The sequence below is a fragment of the Nelusetta ayraudi genome, unplaced genomic scaffold (assembly GCF_046127955.1).
Source record: "Nelusetta ayraudi isolate G7.1 ecotype Tasmania unplaced genomic scaffold, CSIRO-AGI_Nayr_v1 ptg000048l, whole genome shotgun sequence".
NCBI lineage: Eukaryota > Metazoa > Chordata > Actinopteri > Tetraodontiformes > Monacanthidae > Nelusetta > Nelusetta ayraudi.
Window position 1 is genome coordinate 8518092 of NW_027466098.1, and position 17418 is coordinate 8535509.

A 17418-nucleotide genomic window follows, 5' to 3' on the forward strand; every position below is an offset into this window, starting at 1 on the left:
GCCCCCCCCCCCTGCAGGGAGCCGGCGGTGTGCAAATGCCGGGATGTGTACGTTATCTGTTGCCTGATTACAGTTTACGGGCCGACTTTGACAACAAGGCCTGCAGCCTGCTTATTAAGTTCCAAATGCCGAACGGACCGGAATAGAAGTTTTTGCTTCGATCAACACAGAAATCCAGACAAAGGCGCACAAATATGGGCTGACAAAATAAAAGCATGCTTGTTTGTTGCTGACGCAACAACAACATTGCGTATCGTTATGCACGTCTGAGGTCATTTCACCACGTTTTGTTTCTTGTCACTTTCTTTAAGTTCATCACATAGGGGAGCAAACATGTGTCCATGAAAATAACCCGTTTTTATGCAACGGCCTCTGTCAATTTTAATCAGCAACACAACAGAATCTGCAAAGTTTTACGTAAGAAACTGGGAAGCACATATCTTAAACATGGGTTTCTGACCCTGTCAAGTCTTTTCTTACTTTCTTTATGAAGAATGTGACATTCTTTTTTTCATTCAGGGAATAATGCATCTTGAAATGGGGGTTGGCTAGTGTTTGATTGGCAGATATCTGAGCTCTGTACCTCTCCAGCCTTTACATTTAAAGTAAAACCTGGCGCACACAGGAACTCTTGGCCGGCAGCAATGATGCTGGGTTCTACTGGTGAACTCGATACTGCAGATCACTTCAGGCTCAGCGTGGACGACTGGCGAGGGATTTTTTTTTCTTACTTTTTTGTTTTTGTAAGAAGCAGACGGAGTCGCCCCGGCAGAACATGTGAAACCCATTTTGATCCACATTTGGTCTGACCACACACGTCGAGCAGCGAAGGCAAGAACGAAGGATTGAAAGTTCCGATGATGCTAAAAAACGGTCGACGCGATTCCAAGTCGCCACCACTCGGGCTGGTCGCCTCCGACATGATGGAATGCTGAGCGTTAAACTCAGGTTTATTTCCAAATCTAACGGCGCCATGTGAGTCCTGCATGCTGAACACAAGTCAGGGTGATTCCAGCAGAGCTCGAATCACCCACATGCATGCTCCATTTGTAATAGCACACACACACACACACACACACACACACACAGAGCCAACCCACCCGCTCTCTCCTCCTCAACTTCCTAACCCTCCCTCCACACTCAGCCTCTCTCTCTCACACACACACGACTGTTAGAAAGTTTGGGGTCACTGACTCATTTCTGCATTGAACTCCATTATAAGCAGCTTCATGAAACGATCTACTGGCTCTAAGAGCATTACCAGTGCAGGGAAATCAGTCAGGATGTGCTGAACTCATTATGGGATGGCTTTGACAATCGTTGCCTTGAGTGTCTAATCGAATGTGACTTTTGAGATTGAATATCAAATGTGCAAGATGCGGCCATCATTGCAGAAGTTGAATGCTTTAAAATTGAATCTAAAACAAAGATTTGCATTCTAATCACACTTAGTTGTGCGTGCCGAACAATAAAAGAGGAACACAAAGCATCATGGTTCATATTTTAGCCTCTTTTAGTGCGTTCGTGCAGAACTTTGCACAGTTGGAATTCACTCATTCACCTTAAATTAGAGAGTGGAAATGATTTTCATTCAACACTAAAATGTTCCCATACTTAAGCTGATGACGGCAGAGCATTAAGGTCATTCCTTCATGAAACTGGTTGTAATGGAGTGTAATGCAGAAATGATTCAGCGACCCCAAACTTAAAAGGCTGGATTTAGTTTGACAGATATGTTTGTATGCCTGCACGTGGCGCTCTTTATTTACTTGCAGGCTGTGCTATACGTCAGCGTCCCCCACTGTAAACACTCCGTCTTTAAAGGGCTGCAGTTGAAGGCTGTGAGGGACGGCGCCGCAGCATGAAAGTGAGGAGGGGGTGAGTGAGTGAGGGGCGGGTTGAGGAGAAACGATTTGTAGGCTGCGCGCGCCCTGCATGCATGTGTGGCGGGCAGCTGGTTCTGGTCAGCTGACAGCCATTGCAGACCAAGCAGGAGGAAGAGGAGGTGGGGGTGAGGGGCTGGGCTGGACCGTGCACAGCTGCAGTGGCCGTGTGTGCACGAGAGAAAGAGAGAGAGAGCGAGAGAGAGTGAGCAAGCGAGGGAGGGAGGATGTGAATGTGGCAGTGTGTGTGTGTGGGTGTGTGTGTGTGTGTGTGTGTGTGTGTGTGTGTGGAAGTTGGAGACTGCAGGAGCGCCGGGCAGACGGGCAGCTGAGAGGAAGGCGGTGGTGGTGGCGGGGGGAGGATGGACCGCCGGCAGTGACACCTCTGGCTGGACCAGGGAGCGGACGGGATCCGAACCCGACTCTTTGCCCGACTTGCACTTCTTCTCTGGGATTGGCCGCTGCCGCTGCCGCTGCTCCTGCCGCTGCCGCTGCCGCTGTTGCTGCTGGGTGGATTATGGGCTGCTCGGCCAGCGCCGTCCTGCTCCTCCGCTCGGTGGGCGGGGCCGACTGCGGCCACATGTGCTCGCGTCAGGACGCCGTGTCGCTGGACGCCGCCACCCCCGCCCTGGAGGGCTATACGGCCACCGCCTCGCCCCTCACCATCATCGTCATGGTAACCGAGCCGCCAAACTTGTAGCTTTTGTCGTGCGCCGGTAGACTTTCTTTTTTTTTTTTTTTTTTTTGCTCTTCGGCGTCTTTCTGTTTCCTTTTCTGCAGCCGGCGGTGAGGTAGGTGGGAGGTGTTTCCCTTCACAGCTGAGGGACGGAAATGGTAGAATGGGGACGGAGGGGGGTAATGTGTGTGTGTGTGTGTGTGTGTGTGTGTGTGTGTGTGTGTGTGTGTGTGTGTGTGGAGGGGTCAGATGTGAGGAATCCAGTTTCTGTGGGAAAAAATCTGCGTTCGGCGCTCACGCGGCCCTCGGAGAGATTGATAAATATAGTGACCCGGCAAGATGATGATGATGATGACGATGATGATGATGGATGGGAGGCATTCGACCAGAGTTGCGTCAGGCAGACTGAGCCGTGAGTTCGCTGGCCTGGACCTCCACAGCGCGTGAAGCCTGACATCTGTTTGGTATCTGTGTCTGTCAGCACTCGCCAACCTTTTTCCTTTTTTTCCCCCCCCCTCTGTTTTTTTTTTTATTATTTCTAGAAAGACCCCCTTAGTTTCTGTAGGACCCAGCGGAAAAATGTACGAGTCCTGGCACGGTGCGGTCGTTACGGTCACCTTCTTTGTTTCTTCTTTCGTTTTTTTCTGTTTTTCCCCCCTCCACAAACTGTCTCCTCTGCTGTCTGCCTGGTCTGATCTGCACGGCTGAACCGAGTCGCTGTAGTTTCCCCGGAGAAGGCGTTTGTTTCTTTTGCTGCGCTCGGTGCCACGTTCAGACTCGACAGGGAAGTCGGTTCGAGTTTCCTTACTTTGGTATTCGTTTTATAATGCGAGGTCGAATTTATAATGGGAGGAGTCTTGCAGCCATATTTTCATGACTTACAAAATGATAATGTAATAACACGATGATCAACTTCAACAACATGAACATCAGATTTGCTTTCACATACAAATCTTCCACTCTGACTTTGAGTCGTCTTTCATCTTTTTCATGGCGTTTTATTTATTAGTCTGTACTTCTAATCCCTGTATTAGTCCACTTATTGTATCCACTGTCAGATCTATTTTATACTACAGTAGGTAGCAGTCTGGTCAGGATAAGAAAAAAATGCTTTAAAATGATGCATTGGTCTCTAGAAAACATATACACTATGTACATGTACTATATATATATATGTATATATATGCACTGTATACATACATATGTATATGTATATATATATATATATGTGTGTGTGTGTGTGTGTGTGTGTGTATATATATATATATAATTTTTTTTTTTTTTACTTGGTTTTGGCAGCCCCAACACAGTGTGAGACACTGACTGCCAGCAAAGGAAATCAAGGATGAACCTCTCACATTTCTGTGGAGTTCACCGCCAGTCCAGACACAAACACACTGCCGTTAGAAACCGCTGCTTTGCACAATGTGGGACCTCTCGAAGCGAAGCCCGTTCAAACTCCAGCTTTTATCCTGGTGGAGTAACTTCTGTTTGACGCAGGAATCCCCATTACGCTCCCACCGAACCCCACCCCCCCACCTCCAGTAACCACGTTTTGTTGCGGTGATGTAAAGCAGATGTCGCGTCTGTCTCCTCTTTCTGCCTGCTGCCTCAGCTGTCCAAAGTCTCCCTCGCTCTCTGCCTCTGACGCCCTATCAGTCCATCTCCCGGTCTTTCCCATGACGGGATGATCAAGGGCTTCATTTTGCTGCACGGGGATGACGGCCTGTGTGCGTATTCGGGGGGCGATTTTTGTGATTCCTCCCCGTCTCAGCCTGCAGTAAAAAAACTCCTTCGTGTTCCATCTAAACTTTCCAGAGGCCCAGAGGTTGTCTGTCTCCACCCCTGTTCCCATGTTCTGCTGGAGGAAGGCAAGTCTGTTGCGCTGTCCGTGCCCCACTCACAGCTGCGGCCTGCTGATGTCGTCAGGGAGGTGGAGGGGTTTGGAGGAGGTGCGTTTAGCTCGGCCAGAACAAGGGAGCCCGGATCGGGACGCACGCGAGGGGAATCAAAGTGAGAAGGAATAAAAGGATGTTTGATGATATGAGGAAGGGGAAGGGGAGGGGGGGGGGGCTAGAGGGACAGAAGCAGCGGCAGCAGATGGAAGGAGGGAACGAGGGAGAGGAGGAGAGGTTGCTGCTTGAGGTTAAATATGCCTGACGGCGTGCGGCCGTCGTTATGATTCGCTGTTTCATGTGCCAAACATCAAAGAGCTCCTTAAATGAGGGAAAAAAAAGAGATCTTTCTTTTTTCTATTTATTTATTTATTTTTTGTTAAAGACGAATGCTCCACTTATAATCTCGTCCTGGCTGAACTTGCACAAGTTCATCGTCTTGGCGCGGCGGCCGCCGTCGCCGCAGCGTCGGCCCAGCTTGCAAGCTGAACCTTTGCGCTTCATCGTCGGAGCGCTCTTGTCAGAACTGTCAGAACCACCGGTGGAAATATGCACAACGTGAGCTAGGAGGCATCTGCTTGAAAAATGTGAAATTAATATTTAAAAAAAAACCAAACACCCACATGCGTTAATACAGGTGAAGGGCCATTTTAAAAAAACGGAGTCCGTTTAGTTCCCCCCCCACACACTTCAGTTTTCGTCCGTCTGTGCCATTGGAGACTTTATAACACAGGTATGGCATTTTATTTTTTTTCATACGTTGTGACGCATTTCCTCTTTTTCTGATCTCTGTTCTGCTCTGAGGTCGGCCGCGGAGGAAGTGAACGTCCCCTCATGCTGCCTGCGTGCGTGCGTGTGCGTCTGACTGCAAGCCGTCATCGGCCCGTTCACGTCGCGATGCAATCTGAAAGGGGGGTGAATTTGTATTTAGCCTCCCCCCCTGCCCCCCCTTGAGATTTTGCCTCATTTGATTGAGCCTCCGCACCCTCGCCGTGCTGCAGACGGTTCTGGCGCAGGAGGTTCAGGTGGAGGAAACAGCTCGAGCCAGAAGAGGAAGTCAGAAGTGAGCCGATGCCATGCTATTGATAAGTGCTGCAGTGGGTAAAAGAAGTTGCTGAGGGTTTGATTTTTAGCGCTTGATAATCACTTCTGGAGCCGAGAGAGAGGAATCGTGCCCTGTGTGCGTGTGTGTGGGTGTGTGTGTGCATTGTCGGCGGCGGGGGTTCAAAGGCCGCTGACCTTATTTGCGTCACCATCAGGAAATAAAAAGTTGGTCGAAAACCACAAACAGGAAAAAAAAAGAAAACGAGAGGGGGCATCTCGGGTCGGCCCTCACCTTTTTGTTTCGTTCTCTGAGCGTCTTTCTCAGCTGACTTCCTCCGTATCCACGTGCGCGAACACAGACCCAGCCCCTGCGGCTAGTTCTGCTTCTCGTCTGACTGACAAGCACATTGCGCCCGCGATGTTTTGCGCCATCTAGTTGACTTTCTGCCGCTCGGCCGCCCAACGCTCGCCATGAGCTTCAGGAGCAAGATCACCTTCCGGAAGAAGGCGAAGAGCAAACGAGTGAGAGCGAATTTCAAAACCCTGAGCATTGTAGGTATCTTTTTCTTTTTTTCTTTTTTCAAATTTGTACTTGTTCTACCCAGTCCCAGTCTCTCGGCGTGACGTTCTGTTTTAGCGGCTGGTCACATGGTTTTCACGTCGGCATCAGCGACCGCAGTAACACTGTAGAGCTCAGCCTTTATGACAGAATATTGATTTTAAATTCCAAAGACGATGTTGTTGCTACATTTCTGCCGTTCTGAAGATTACGAGCGGAGTTAGCAGCTTTGTGAGCGTCGCGTGTCACGGCGTCACGGTGTTCAATCTCTTCAGGGGGAAAGTCAGATTTTCCCCCAAACAGCTCACGTGACATCACAACCGCCGTATGAAAACCCCTCCTCCAATCTGCATGTGCCTGCCCGTGGGGCTGCCCTGCCGCCCAACCCCCGGGCCACTGAACTGGAAACCCTCACGGTTGGAAGAGATATTCATCTTGGAAGCGTTTTCGACCGATTCAGTTACAACATTTTTCGTCCATTTGCCAAGAAAATGGCAACGAAACAATTAAATTGCCCTTTAGTTCTTGCACAGCTGTATAGTTTTAGCTACCAGTGGGAAAAATACGTCCCACTGTAGGTCCATATGACAGCATGGATGTCCTTTGTACATGCTAACTCAGTGGAAACACTTGGGAGTTGTGGAACTTTCCGTTTTCTGGGACTTACTGTAACATCCAAGAAATGCCGTCAATTTCTCAGCCTGTTCATCATCTTCCGTGCAACTAAGAACCACATTTTACGAGAAATGTTTTGTAGTACGACACGCAGGTGAACTCACTGCACTTCTGCTGATTCAGGAAGTGTGCCCTCGACAAGAGCGGAGGAGAATCAGGGTGGACCAAGCAGCCGTGGCTGCAAGAGTGTGAAGGGCTGAAATGCTGTTTCGTTTTTCACTTCGTCTCGAAGGCGAATGTTTCTGACTCATGTCCGAACTCGCGTCTTTACGGTCGCATCATCGCCAACTGACCAAGGCTGCGGATCCTCAGCTTTCAGATGTCAAGCGCGCTGCGCGCTCTCCATTTTGTTTATTTGGGACTTGTGATTGGTTTTAAAGGTTAATCCATTGTAACGATTGCTGCTGGGTTGTTTTGTTTTTTTGTTCACCGTGTGATTTACAATCTCAGCTCCATGACGGAAGCAAAACGAGCTCGAGAGTCGCAGTCGCGCTGAAAACACTGCCGCTCCGGGCTGAGCGTAAATCAAGCCCGGACAGTTGGAAATCAATTTTGTAAAAATTTTCCTCCCGTGCTGGGATACCAAGTGAAGAGTGAAACATGTGGGCGGGTGCTGGGGGGTTGGCTTTGCTGTCTTGCCTTCAGTTGAGTTCACTTCCCTGCTCTCCCTCTCCCCCTCCCCTCTGGGTTTGCTGCCAAGTGGCCTGTTCTGGCTGTTACAATTTGCTGCGGTGGTGGTCGGTCGGGGAGGGGGGGTCGGACTCTAAAAGCCCCTTGGTGCTCGGCTCGGCTCTGCATGAGAACAAAACCAGAGATCACTACTTCCTCCCCGCCGCAGCCTGCTGTGCCTCACGCTCTGCAACTGCTGCTGTTCTCTGAATGGCAAAAGTTACTTGTCCTAGAATAACAGCTGCATTTTCAGGTGACTCATTTAACACACACACACACACACACACACACACACACACACACACACACACACACAAAACGCTTTGCACAGTAACCATGCCATTGTCCAACGGTTAGTTCGTTTTGTGTAAAAATGTGTTGTGTCATTTTACACAACGGCTCCATAGGTTGGTTCACACCAGCCGAGAGTTTGACTTTTTAATCCTCCGCCTCGCGTTTCCTCTTTTTATAAGAGCGTCAAATTTGAACGAAACACTCCTGTGCTGAGCCGCACTGAACCTCCAGCTCCAGCTTCCTTGTAAATTCTTCCAGGTCCTAATGATGTCGAGGCAACGCGCAGGAAGCATTCCATCATGAGTGTGCTTTTAATAGAATTCCAGCGTCAAATGAATAATGCGCTTCACATCTGTAACAACGAGGGTAGGGGAGGGGGGGGGGAGAGAAATTGAGCTTTAAAATGACCAAGGAAAGAAGGAGGAAAAAGTCTGAGAAACGTCACATGTATCTATATAGACGGCAAAACATGAAAGACGTCAGTGTTGAAAGCAAAACATAGACCTCTCATACTTTACTTTGTTGTTGGCTCATAAATAATATAAGTATGATACCCACTTCTAGTGTAAATATAAATGTACTGCAATAAAGTTAAGAGTCAGGGGAGTTTAAATACCCTTCGTCATCACTTTCAAGTAGGGATGTTAACAATTCATCGATTATCGATTAATTGTTGATTAAGAATTTAATCGATTAAATTAAATTAGTTGCAATTAATTGAACTTTTTTTTTTACACAGGTAGTTCATCATAATAACAGTGTAGTGGCAGGAAAGAGCAATTCACCTGTAGATACTGTGATGGTCATAATATACCAGTAAAAATGGGTCACATTGGACCCTTAATCGTTAATCGATCAACTAACCATCAATGAATTAATCGATCGTTTGCATCCCTGCTGTCAATCTTGATATTTATTAACCGGAGGTGCTAATCAATTGCCTGTGTGTTTTGTGATTATTTTTTCCAGCAGGAGAAGCCAAAGGTGATTGACCCTCTCGACTACGAGACGGTCATCTCTGAACTTGCCGACGATTTGAAGGAAGACCCGCTGAGGGAGCTGCTCCTCTTCCCCGACAATGATTTCTCTGTGAGTGCGAGTGCAATACTGTGTCTGTGCCCTGTGGAGAAAAAAGAAAAATCACCCACCTATATTTTCAATTTAAACCACCCATTCATCTGTTTTCTGACACCGTTGGAGTCACAGCGCTGGGTTAGACCCTGGATGAGGCGCCAGTTTATTGCAGGGCCACATAGAGACAAACCAGTTTAGAGTTCCCAGTTTCCCAGAGGAAGCCAGAGTGCCCTCAGACACAAGGAGAACATGCAAACTCCACACAGGAAGGCCTCAGGCCTGGGGACCCAACCTTTGGACCGCCTTTCACCTTCAGTTTAAACAAATTAAATACTCTTGAACTACAGGATATTTGTTCCGAAACAGAGTTGTTATATATGTGTTGTTCAGTTGCTGCTGTCCTGCAACCACTCTGAGTGCGTTTGGAAGAGAGTTTTTATTGGGTTAGCCAGACTTCACACCCTCACTCCACTCGCCTTTTGACAGGTACGGCTTCCTCCACTGTCCAAAGTGTGATTCACAGGCAGCTGTGCGTGAGACAAAAATGGTTAAATGTGTCATATGTATGTGTACTGGGGCCGTCCCCATTCTGTTTGGGCTGCCATGCTGCTCTCAGGAATAGGCGGGCGGTGTTTAACTCACGATTACGAGCGTAAAGTTTCAAACACATTGTCTCCTGAAGTTGTTCTTCACTGAAAGGAGGTGCAGAGAAAACAAAGGAAGAAGGACTCAATAAGGGGTGATGTGCAGCTGCAACGAGGCCAAAGTTGAAGGGCTTTTGGCTCACTGAGGGGAATAAACGCTGCACTCTGTTCAGCTCAGAAGTCACGATTCACGTCAGGTCAAATTCAAGGTGATCATGTTCCAGCTGCTAGATTGAAGAATAAGACGCAAAGCCGCCTGTTGACACAACACGCTGAGCGCTGAACATGAGCTCAGCAGTCTGCAGCGGGTTCAGTTTCTCACCTCGAGGTCCGGAGGTGTTTTCCGAAGCTGTTTCAGTGACCAGTCAAAGCTGTTTGTATTGTTTTGGACGTGAACGTCCCGGGCCTCCGCCTGGATTGTCCCAGTCGGGTTTTTCGCATAACGACATTGAAGTTGCGACTTTCAGTTTGGAAATCACCTAACACACTTAGAGGTTAACAAAAAAATAGGATGTGTTAGTGATTTACAGTGTGAGTTCCCACTGAGGGATTTTTAGAGGGGGGAGGTAATCCCCTAAAGTAGCAGATGGCAGCCCTGAACTGAAAACAACTGACTGCTTACGAATGATTGGTCAGCTGGAAAACTGAAATACTATATATCTATCTACCAATCTATCCATCTATCTATCTATCTATCTAACTATCTAACTGTCTATCTATCTATCTATCTATCTATCTATCTATCTCAGAAATCAATATAAACAAATATGTATCTTGTCACGCAATAGTGTGATGTTTGTGATGGCTGTGCTCTGTTTTGTCTTTACTGGCTAATTTTAGTGAGCCAATAAAAAGTGACTTATTTTGTATTCACGTCCGGCGCCGCTAACGCTCTCCTTGCTGATGCTTGTGTCGCTTCAGGTTTCCACTGTGCCTCAGGAGAGTCGCACTCTCAAGTCCACCGTCCCCGAGGGGGCGGAGCTACAGGCGGAGTGTCTGCTGGTCAGACAGGTGAGGTCGCCTGCGTGTGTACGGGTTGCGTGTGTGTGTGGATGTGTGGGTGGGTGTGTTTGCGTGTGTGTGGGAAGCCGCGTGGGTTTTCGGTTTGTTCTTTTTATAGGGTGTCCCGAAAACAGAAGTCTGCTCTCACCGTGTGTGTGTGTGTGTGTGTGTGTGTGTGTGTGTGCGTGCATGTGTGTATGACAATAACCACAGCTGCGCCTGTGATCAGCAATGTCCAAGGGGTCGTAAATATTTGCAGCTTTCTTCTTTCATGACACCTATATTCAATATGTATTCATTATTCAAACCCTGAAAAAGAGGAACAGCAAAGACAGCAACACATCATTCACTGCGTCCTCAGGGACGAGCTTCACTCTGGTTCCTTTTTATTATAATTTAAATCATTTAAGAGTGCTCGTCACTTGGCAGCAAGCCCTCCCGCTCCTCTCCTCCCCCCCAGGAGGGGAACTCAGGTCTGCTTTCACATCATCTGTGCAGCAGCACCCCTCCCTCTCCTCCTCCTCCACTCTCCCCCAGGTCCATCTACCATCCCCAGGGCATCATTCATTTCCACAAAGTTAATATTTAATCACCCACATCTGAATCTCCGTCCTCTCTCCCGCAGGCCTGTCAGTATTACAACTCGGAGCTAAATGTGGTCCACTTCAAGTATGACGACTACGCCGGAGACTACCGCCTGCTGCCCAGGTAAATTCACGCGCACTCGACCCACCGACTTCCCTCCGGTGCCCTGCTTTTCAAGTCTGCAACTCTGGCGTTGCTCTCGAAAGAGGAATTGAGACGCTGCAATTTAGCCTGCAGAGTCCTCGGCCTTTGGTTAGAGCTTGTTGCAAACGGTGCCGCCTGTTTTTCCCATGAAACACACACATTGTGTTGTGGCTGCACTATAATCGTGAAAATTGCCGAAATGTTTTTTTTTTTTTTATCGTGAATCATGAATAATTGGTAGCCAGGCGAATAAGCGTGTTGCCTAAGTGTGTCAACGGCTGCTTTCTCAGCACATGTTTTTTGCAGCGAATGTGACACTTGTGGTGCGGTTTGGCCTTTGGTCCACGCGACAATAGCAGGGCGGGCTCAGTCACAGTGGATTACAGTTGATCTTCTGGTCGACGGAATTCCCGTTTGATCGAGTTTCAATTAGCTAGCCATTTCCCCCCCGCCCCAAAGTTGTCCGTCAGAATGTGGATGCTGCAGCTCTCAGTGGACCAGCGGCTCCTCTCGTCGGTGCCTTCACCACCGTCGTTTGTTTGCTGTCGCTCCCGGCTGAGCAGCCGAATGCATTTTAGTTTAGTTTAGCAATGTTTATGTTCCTTCTGCTCGACTCCGGGCCGGGCGCACATTCTGCAGAGTTTGTTTCTCTTTCTTTCTTTTTTTCTTGTTTTAAGGCTAAAAAAAAATATTGCAAAGGCACGCATTCCAATTTTAGTTCCGGCTTGCAAGTAAACTTGGCCCAAATGTCACACAAGCCACTGCCCACATCAATGGAATATATGTGCTGACTGTGGCGAAAAACATTTCTTAAAATGCCCAAGACAGACTCTGTTGTCAGCACGTCTGTTGACAGTTGCATATTGTCGCCATATTGTCTGCACTGTTGTCTCAGTTTGTCGCCGACAAGGCCAGCGTTTGAGCTTTTGACCTTCACGGGCGGCTGATCCGCCCCCGAGTTTCACTTTCATATTTGGGATCCGTCACTCCGATCGTCTCTGTTCACAGACAGGAACATGTCAACACATTTTCATCCCTGAAATTCTGATTGAGTATTTCGGTGTTCCATTGCAGGCTTTGTTTTACAGTAGTTTTGTTCTGGTTCCGTTTAAAGAGACAAACTGCACCGAAGTGCATTTTCTCATGAGGTCTACATGGCCCGTTCAAAAACCGTATTTTTAGATTTGAGCGGCCTGCAGTCTTTGTCCAGGAAGTGTAAACACGAGCGTCACGGCTCGACCGCAGTTTGTTTAGCTGAGGCGGGGAAATAATGTGTCGGACGACGGCGAGGTGAAATGTGAAGACGGAGGACGTCTCAACCGCAGCCATTGTTTGACGCTCAGTGTCCTTATAAGAACAAAATTAAATAAAGCCTGTTCGCCGCCTGTTTAGTTGCGGCTGCCTGTCAGTCAGTCTGCTGCAGGTTGCGCGAGTCCCTCTGCGAGCGGCCCGGAACAGGCGCGCAGTCTCTGCTCACGACCGCAGGAATGTCCCTCCTCCGTCCCACGGTGCCGCCGCTGAGCGCCTGCAGTCAGTTCACATAACCTCTGAACCGACGGCCAGGAACCAACTATAAAGTGTAAACACCAGTTCCAGCGAGCTCGGCCCGACTCGCAGACGGACGCCGGCGTTTCTGTTGCGCCGTTGTTTGTGTAAGGCTGATCGGTGGCCTGTGCTGGAGAGCGGCACCGGGAACGGGGTGAGCGTTCCTCACGTGTGGTTCGTCTCCTCTGTGATTAAAAGTGGAATCGTCCCCGTTCCGTCCAGCTCTGGCATTCCTGCGTCAGCAGCTTGTCGACACTCACCAGAACCATGTTGAACATGGTGGCCTCCAGTGATTTCTTGTTCTTTTTCACGAGGCTATCCTCAACGACTGCACGACTTTTGAGCAAAGGGTTTTTCCAGGCTCGCCGTCTGCAGCTCCCAATACGCACACGCAAGACATTTGAACATTAAAAGGGGCTGCAGCTGATGTAATTCTAGCTAGTTGTTGTAGTTTTGCTTTCCATGAGAACCAAAACAAACCGCCTCGCTGCAGTGTAGTGAACACTAGATCAAGCAAAAAGATGCCCTTTGAGCCGCATTGAAGTTTAATTGCATGTTCACTCATTCACCCCCCCCTACTGAGCTGTCAGCTAATAACCAAAGTGTGAGTAAGAAGAGCTGGTGTGGACACATCCTATGGTTATGGCTAGCCAGAAAGTACAACAGTTGGTATAGAATAGAAATTGCTTATTAAAATTTCAGTGTAAGAGGAGCAAACCAGATTTTTAGCCATGCAATTGTAATGAATGTGTGAAAGTTTTAGGTACGTTCATTGTCCAGTGTGGCGCGACAAAACCTTTTCTGCAGATGTTGCTCTGGTTATTTTCTGTAAAACTCGGCGACCATCACATCCTCACCCAGAGTCTTGCACTGCCCCACGCGCGGTCGGATCGATTCAAGGAGTGATCTATTTTCTTTCTTCCAAGATGTTTCATTAGCAGACTTCCTCGCGGGCCTTCTCATCTTTCCCCGCTCTCCCCTACAGGAAGCTGTTCAAGGCAGAGAAACTGCCGTCCCACTCCTTCGAGATCGACTACGAGGACATGGACAAGGATGAGGTCAGTAATGACCATATTCTTGACAAATGCCTTTCCGATAAGAGCATTACATGCTGGACCCGTCGCGAGATGTGCGTTTAAATCAGTTTACCGCTGCCTTAAAGCTGTTAAAATACACTTTGCGAGGGGCAAAGTGTATTTGGCCCTCGCAAATACACTGCGTATTAGCTCTTAACATTTCAGCAGGACGTTGTTTATGAGTGTAATTCTCCGGCGGAAGGGCGTGTTTTTTTTTTTCTGCCTTCAATCGTCAATCATCGTCTAATGAGTTTGTTGTTGCACAGGACACCACCTCGCTGTCTTCCTCTAAAGGGGGAGGGGGAGGCGGCGGAGGAGGGGGCGGAGGAGGAGGCGGCGGGGGCATAGGTGTGTTTCGGTCGGGCTGGCTCTACAAGGGGAACTTCAACAGCACCGTCAACAATAGCATCACTGTGCGGGTGAGGTCACGCCTCACATACAAACACACACACAATTTTAACTTCCCTTTTTTTTTTTTTCGATCTCACCCAACTTTTTTTTTCTTTTTTTTCTTTTTCTCTTTTTTTTCTTTTTCTTCTTTTTTTCCCTTTTTTCCTTTTTTCTTTTTCTTTCTTTTCTTTTTTTCCTTCCTCACCCCAACTTTAACGTTCCTGCGTGTCCCCAAAGCAATGAAGTGTCCTCTTCTTTTTCCGCACAGTCATTCAAGAGGAGATACTTTCAGCTCACCCAGCTGACAGACAACTCCTACATCATGAACTTCTACAAAGACGAGAAGATCTCCAAGGAACCCAAAGGCTGCATCTTCCTCGACTCGTGCACCGGCGTGGTGCAGGTGGGTCTCTAAACGCTGCTAGCAGCGCTGGAGGTTAAATCGACTGTCAAACTTTTGTGAACGGGTCTTGCCTCCGAGAAGCACCTAAAGCCTTGATTTGATGATTGCAGTGAAACATGAGTGCATGAAAAGCTGCTGATTAGAGATGCCTACAGTGCACTATTGGACAATAGAAGCTCCTTTGCTACTGCAGCAGTTAGACTGTTTAATAAGCACTGCTTGCTGTGCTAGCTGTATATTATTACAATTATACTGTCATTATACTATCAAATAATCATAATTATTTTGTTGTCTGTTGATTGTTTGTTTGATCTTGTTGCAAAAAGTTTCCCTATTGGGATTTAATAGAGTCCTCTAATGTAATCTAATCTGCTCTGACCTAATGTACAGGCTTTCAATTGATCAAGTATCATTTTTTATTGTGAGGCATGGTGCACATGTAGATTCTAGTCTGATATATAGTAATTGTGCACAATGGGACTAGCTCAGTGTGTTATTACTTAGAATTAGTGGGTACAGAATTCAACTTTTGCCCTCTTGGACTCCTCTCAGAGGCGGGGGGGAAGTCATTTCAGTTTGACTCATTCTCACCAAATTCAAATCGGCTAAGAATTGTTATTGTGTGCAAGCTGTCTTTGTTCCAAAAACTTACTAAACGAGCCCAAACCCGACCATGCTAATCCGTCCGTGCTCCCTCTCGCCCTCCCTGTAGAACAACCGTCTCCGGAAACACGCCTTTGAGCTGAAGATGAACGAGGTCACCTACTTCGTGCTGGCCGCGGAGAGTGAGCAGGACATGGAGGAGTGGATCAGCACGTTGACCCGCATCTTGCAAATAAGCCCCCACGACGGGCCGGCTCCTGACCGCAAGAGTGTGGATCTGACCGACCACCGGCAGGGTGAGCTGCCTTTGTTTTTCTTGCGGTTGTTCGGTCAAAGGCCACCAGCAGCTGACGTGTTGAGTGGAGAGACGGATGGGAACACGACTGGTTCTTCAAACTGGAGAAGTCAGAAGACATTGTTTGCACAAATTGAATGCGTATGTAAAACTCGTTTGCTCGAGGGAGAAGAGACATTTTTACTTTACTCAATATCAGACTTTTTTTTCTCTAAAGCTCTTTGTCTCCACTTCGTCTGACTCTAATGACATCTTGGCCTGATCTTAACCACAGCTATGTTCTCTTGTCTCTTATCATACAAAATTCACTTTTCTAATGTTCTCCAATGATAATGTGTTTCTATGAAGGAAACACTGCCTCACTCCAGAAAGTGTGTGCTACAAGAATCATTTGTAGAAACCATCCCCTTTGTGATGTCACTAAGTGGATGAAACCTCTCTCTGGTTAGTACTCACTCCCCTACCTAGAGGGGTGTTTGTCCACCACCCCCTGAGACTGCTCACACAGCTGCCGTGTTCTTATCTCTTTCATAAGGTGCAACCGGGAATCATTTTACCAGGAGGCTGTAAACACAGGGTTAAATGCTGCTTTCTGTCCGTTCCCATTGAGTCTAGGGTAAAAAACAAAGATCTGAAAACAAAGCTGTAGTTGCATCTCAGTCAATAGGAGCTCCACCAGGAAATGCACCCTTCACGTTTTGTTCGATACATTGTTATTATTACACAGATTAAAATTTTGCTCGCAAGCAGAAATTCCACTTTTTTTGTGCCAGCCTGGGCATTGGCCTGTAATGTTGAGCGCCCTGATGAGGCATTAAAAGTTGGCCGAGTGTAAAGTGATGCAAGAGCTTCATCAGCCGTAGCCCCGTGGTCTGTAATCTGGCAGCGAAAGCAGGCCGCTAGCTTGCGGTGACCTGCCAGTAATGAGCCGTTTTGTTCTGCGCGGCATGGCAGAAAGATTTTCTCCGGGCTCATTAAGATTTTATACCCAGAACCAGGCTGCCCCATGATGCATAAACGGCTGAACGAAGAGGGATGTTTTTCTCTGACAGGGGTGTGTATGATGCACTCAGTGGGCGGCTAATCAGCCAATCGCGTGACAGGGATTCAGTGCTTATACTTTCCGAAGTTCAAAGTGAGCTGACTTAAGAGACTTGGTGCCAGACGGGCTGCCCTGACTGGGTCTGCTGGGGTTCACGCAGAATGGTCTCCAATAAAGGAAATATCCAGTGTTGATGCCAGGGGTCAGAGGTCAGAATGGGAGGAGCTAGTTGGAGGCCCTTGCAAGGCGACAGGAGAATATCATCTCTGAACACACAACTGTGTGTGTGTGTGTGTGTGTGTGTGTGTGTGTGTGTGTGTGTGTGTTGTTTTCTACCAGGAGTTCTCATCACTCAGCCTGTTTTTCTTCTCTCTCCAGATGTGTTCGACCTGTCGTTGACTGACAGCTGTTTGCAGGAGGGTGAGGAGACCACGACGGAGAACGGCATCAATCCTGAACTGGCAAAGGTCGGCACTAAAAAACAGTCTCCTCCAGTGGTCCTTCACAGACGCTCGGCTTTCATTGTGTGGTTTAAAAATGCAGGGAATAGTCTGTGGGTCAGCCTTTTACGCAACGATGTTAAAGACTGATACATTTTACACGTTAGAGTCTTTTACATTGCGATGCTCACGCACATCCACAAGTAGACACAAAGGATCCTCACAACGCTGGTTTCCACAAGTTCTATCTTCTGCATTCAGATGGTCTCTTTCTGTCCACTTCACAGTACATCTCAGAAACGGATGAAGGAATTCGCTCTGCCAGGAGAGAGGAAAGGTTGAATCTGTTCTCACTGGACCCAGACACTCCTGTAAGTACAACAAAAAGATGGCCATAGTCCATAGTCCAGTAATGTTTTTATCTTTTTGTTATTTGAAATTTCCTTTTATCATAATTTGAAGTCAAGCAGAATCTTTGGG

The 17418-nt window shown here is 47.8% G+C and overlaps 1 protein-coding gene across 13 annotated transcripts in view; it reads left to right on the forward strand.

Moving 5' to 3' along the window:
• Positions 1-17418, forward strand: part of dock10 (dedicator of cytokinesis 10) — a 61712-nt gene that overhangs the window by 18902 nt on the left and 25392 nt on the right. For 3 of the 13 annotated variants that reach the window (XM_076036085.1, XM_076036086.1, XM_076036090.1), the window contains exons 1-10: positions 2231-2559; positions 8665-8784; positions 10335-10424; positions 11041-11123; positions 13675-13747; positions 14032-14184; positions 14424-14558; positions 15271-15457; positions 16877-16965; positions 17226-17309. In XM_076036085.1, the coding sequence (XP_075892200.1) occupies positions 2401-2559; positions 8665-8784; positions 10335-10424; positions 11041-11123; positions 13675-13747; positions 14032-14184; positions 14424-14558; positions 15271-15457; positions 16877-16965; positions 17226-17309 (1173 nt within the window). In that variant the 5' untranslated portion in view covers positions 2231-2400. Of the gene's footprint in view, positions 1-2230; positions 2560-5863; positions 6051-8664; positions 8785-10334; positions 10425-11040; positions 11124-13674; positions 13748-14031; positions 14185-14423; positions 14559-15270; positions 15458-16876; positions 16966-17225; positions 17310-17418 lie in introns of those variants that run through there. The other 10 variants (XM_076036078.1, XM_076036088.1, XM_076036080.1 and 7 more) reach the window with 8 other exon arrangements.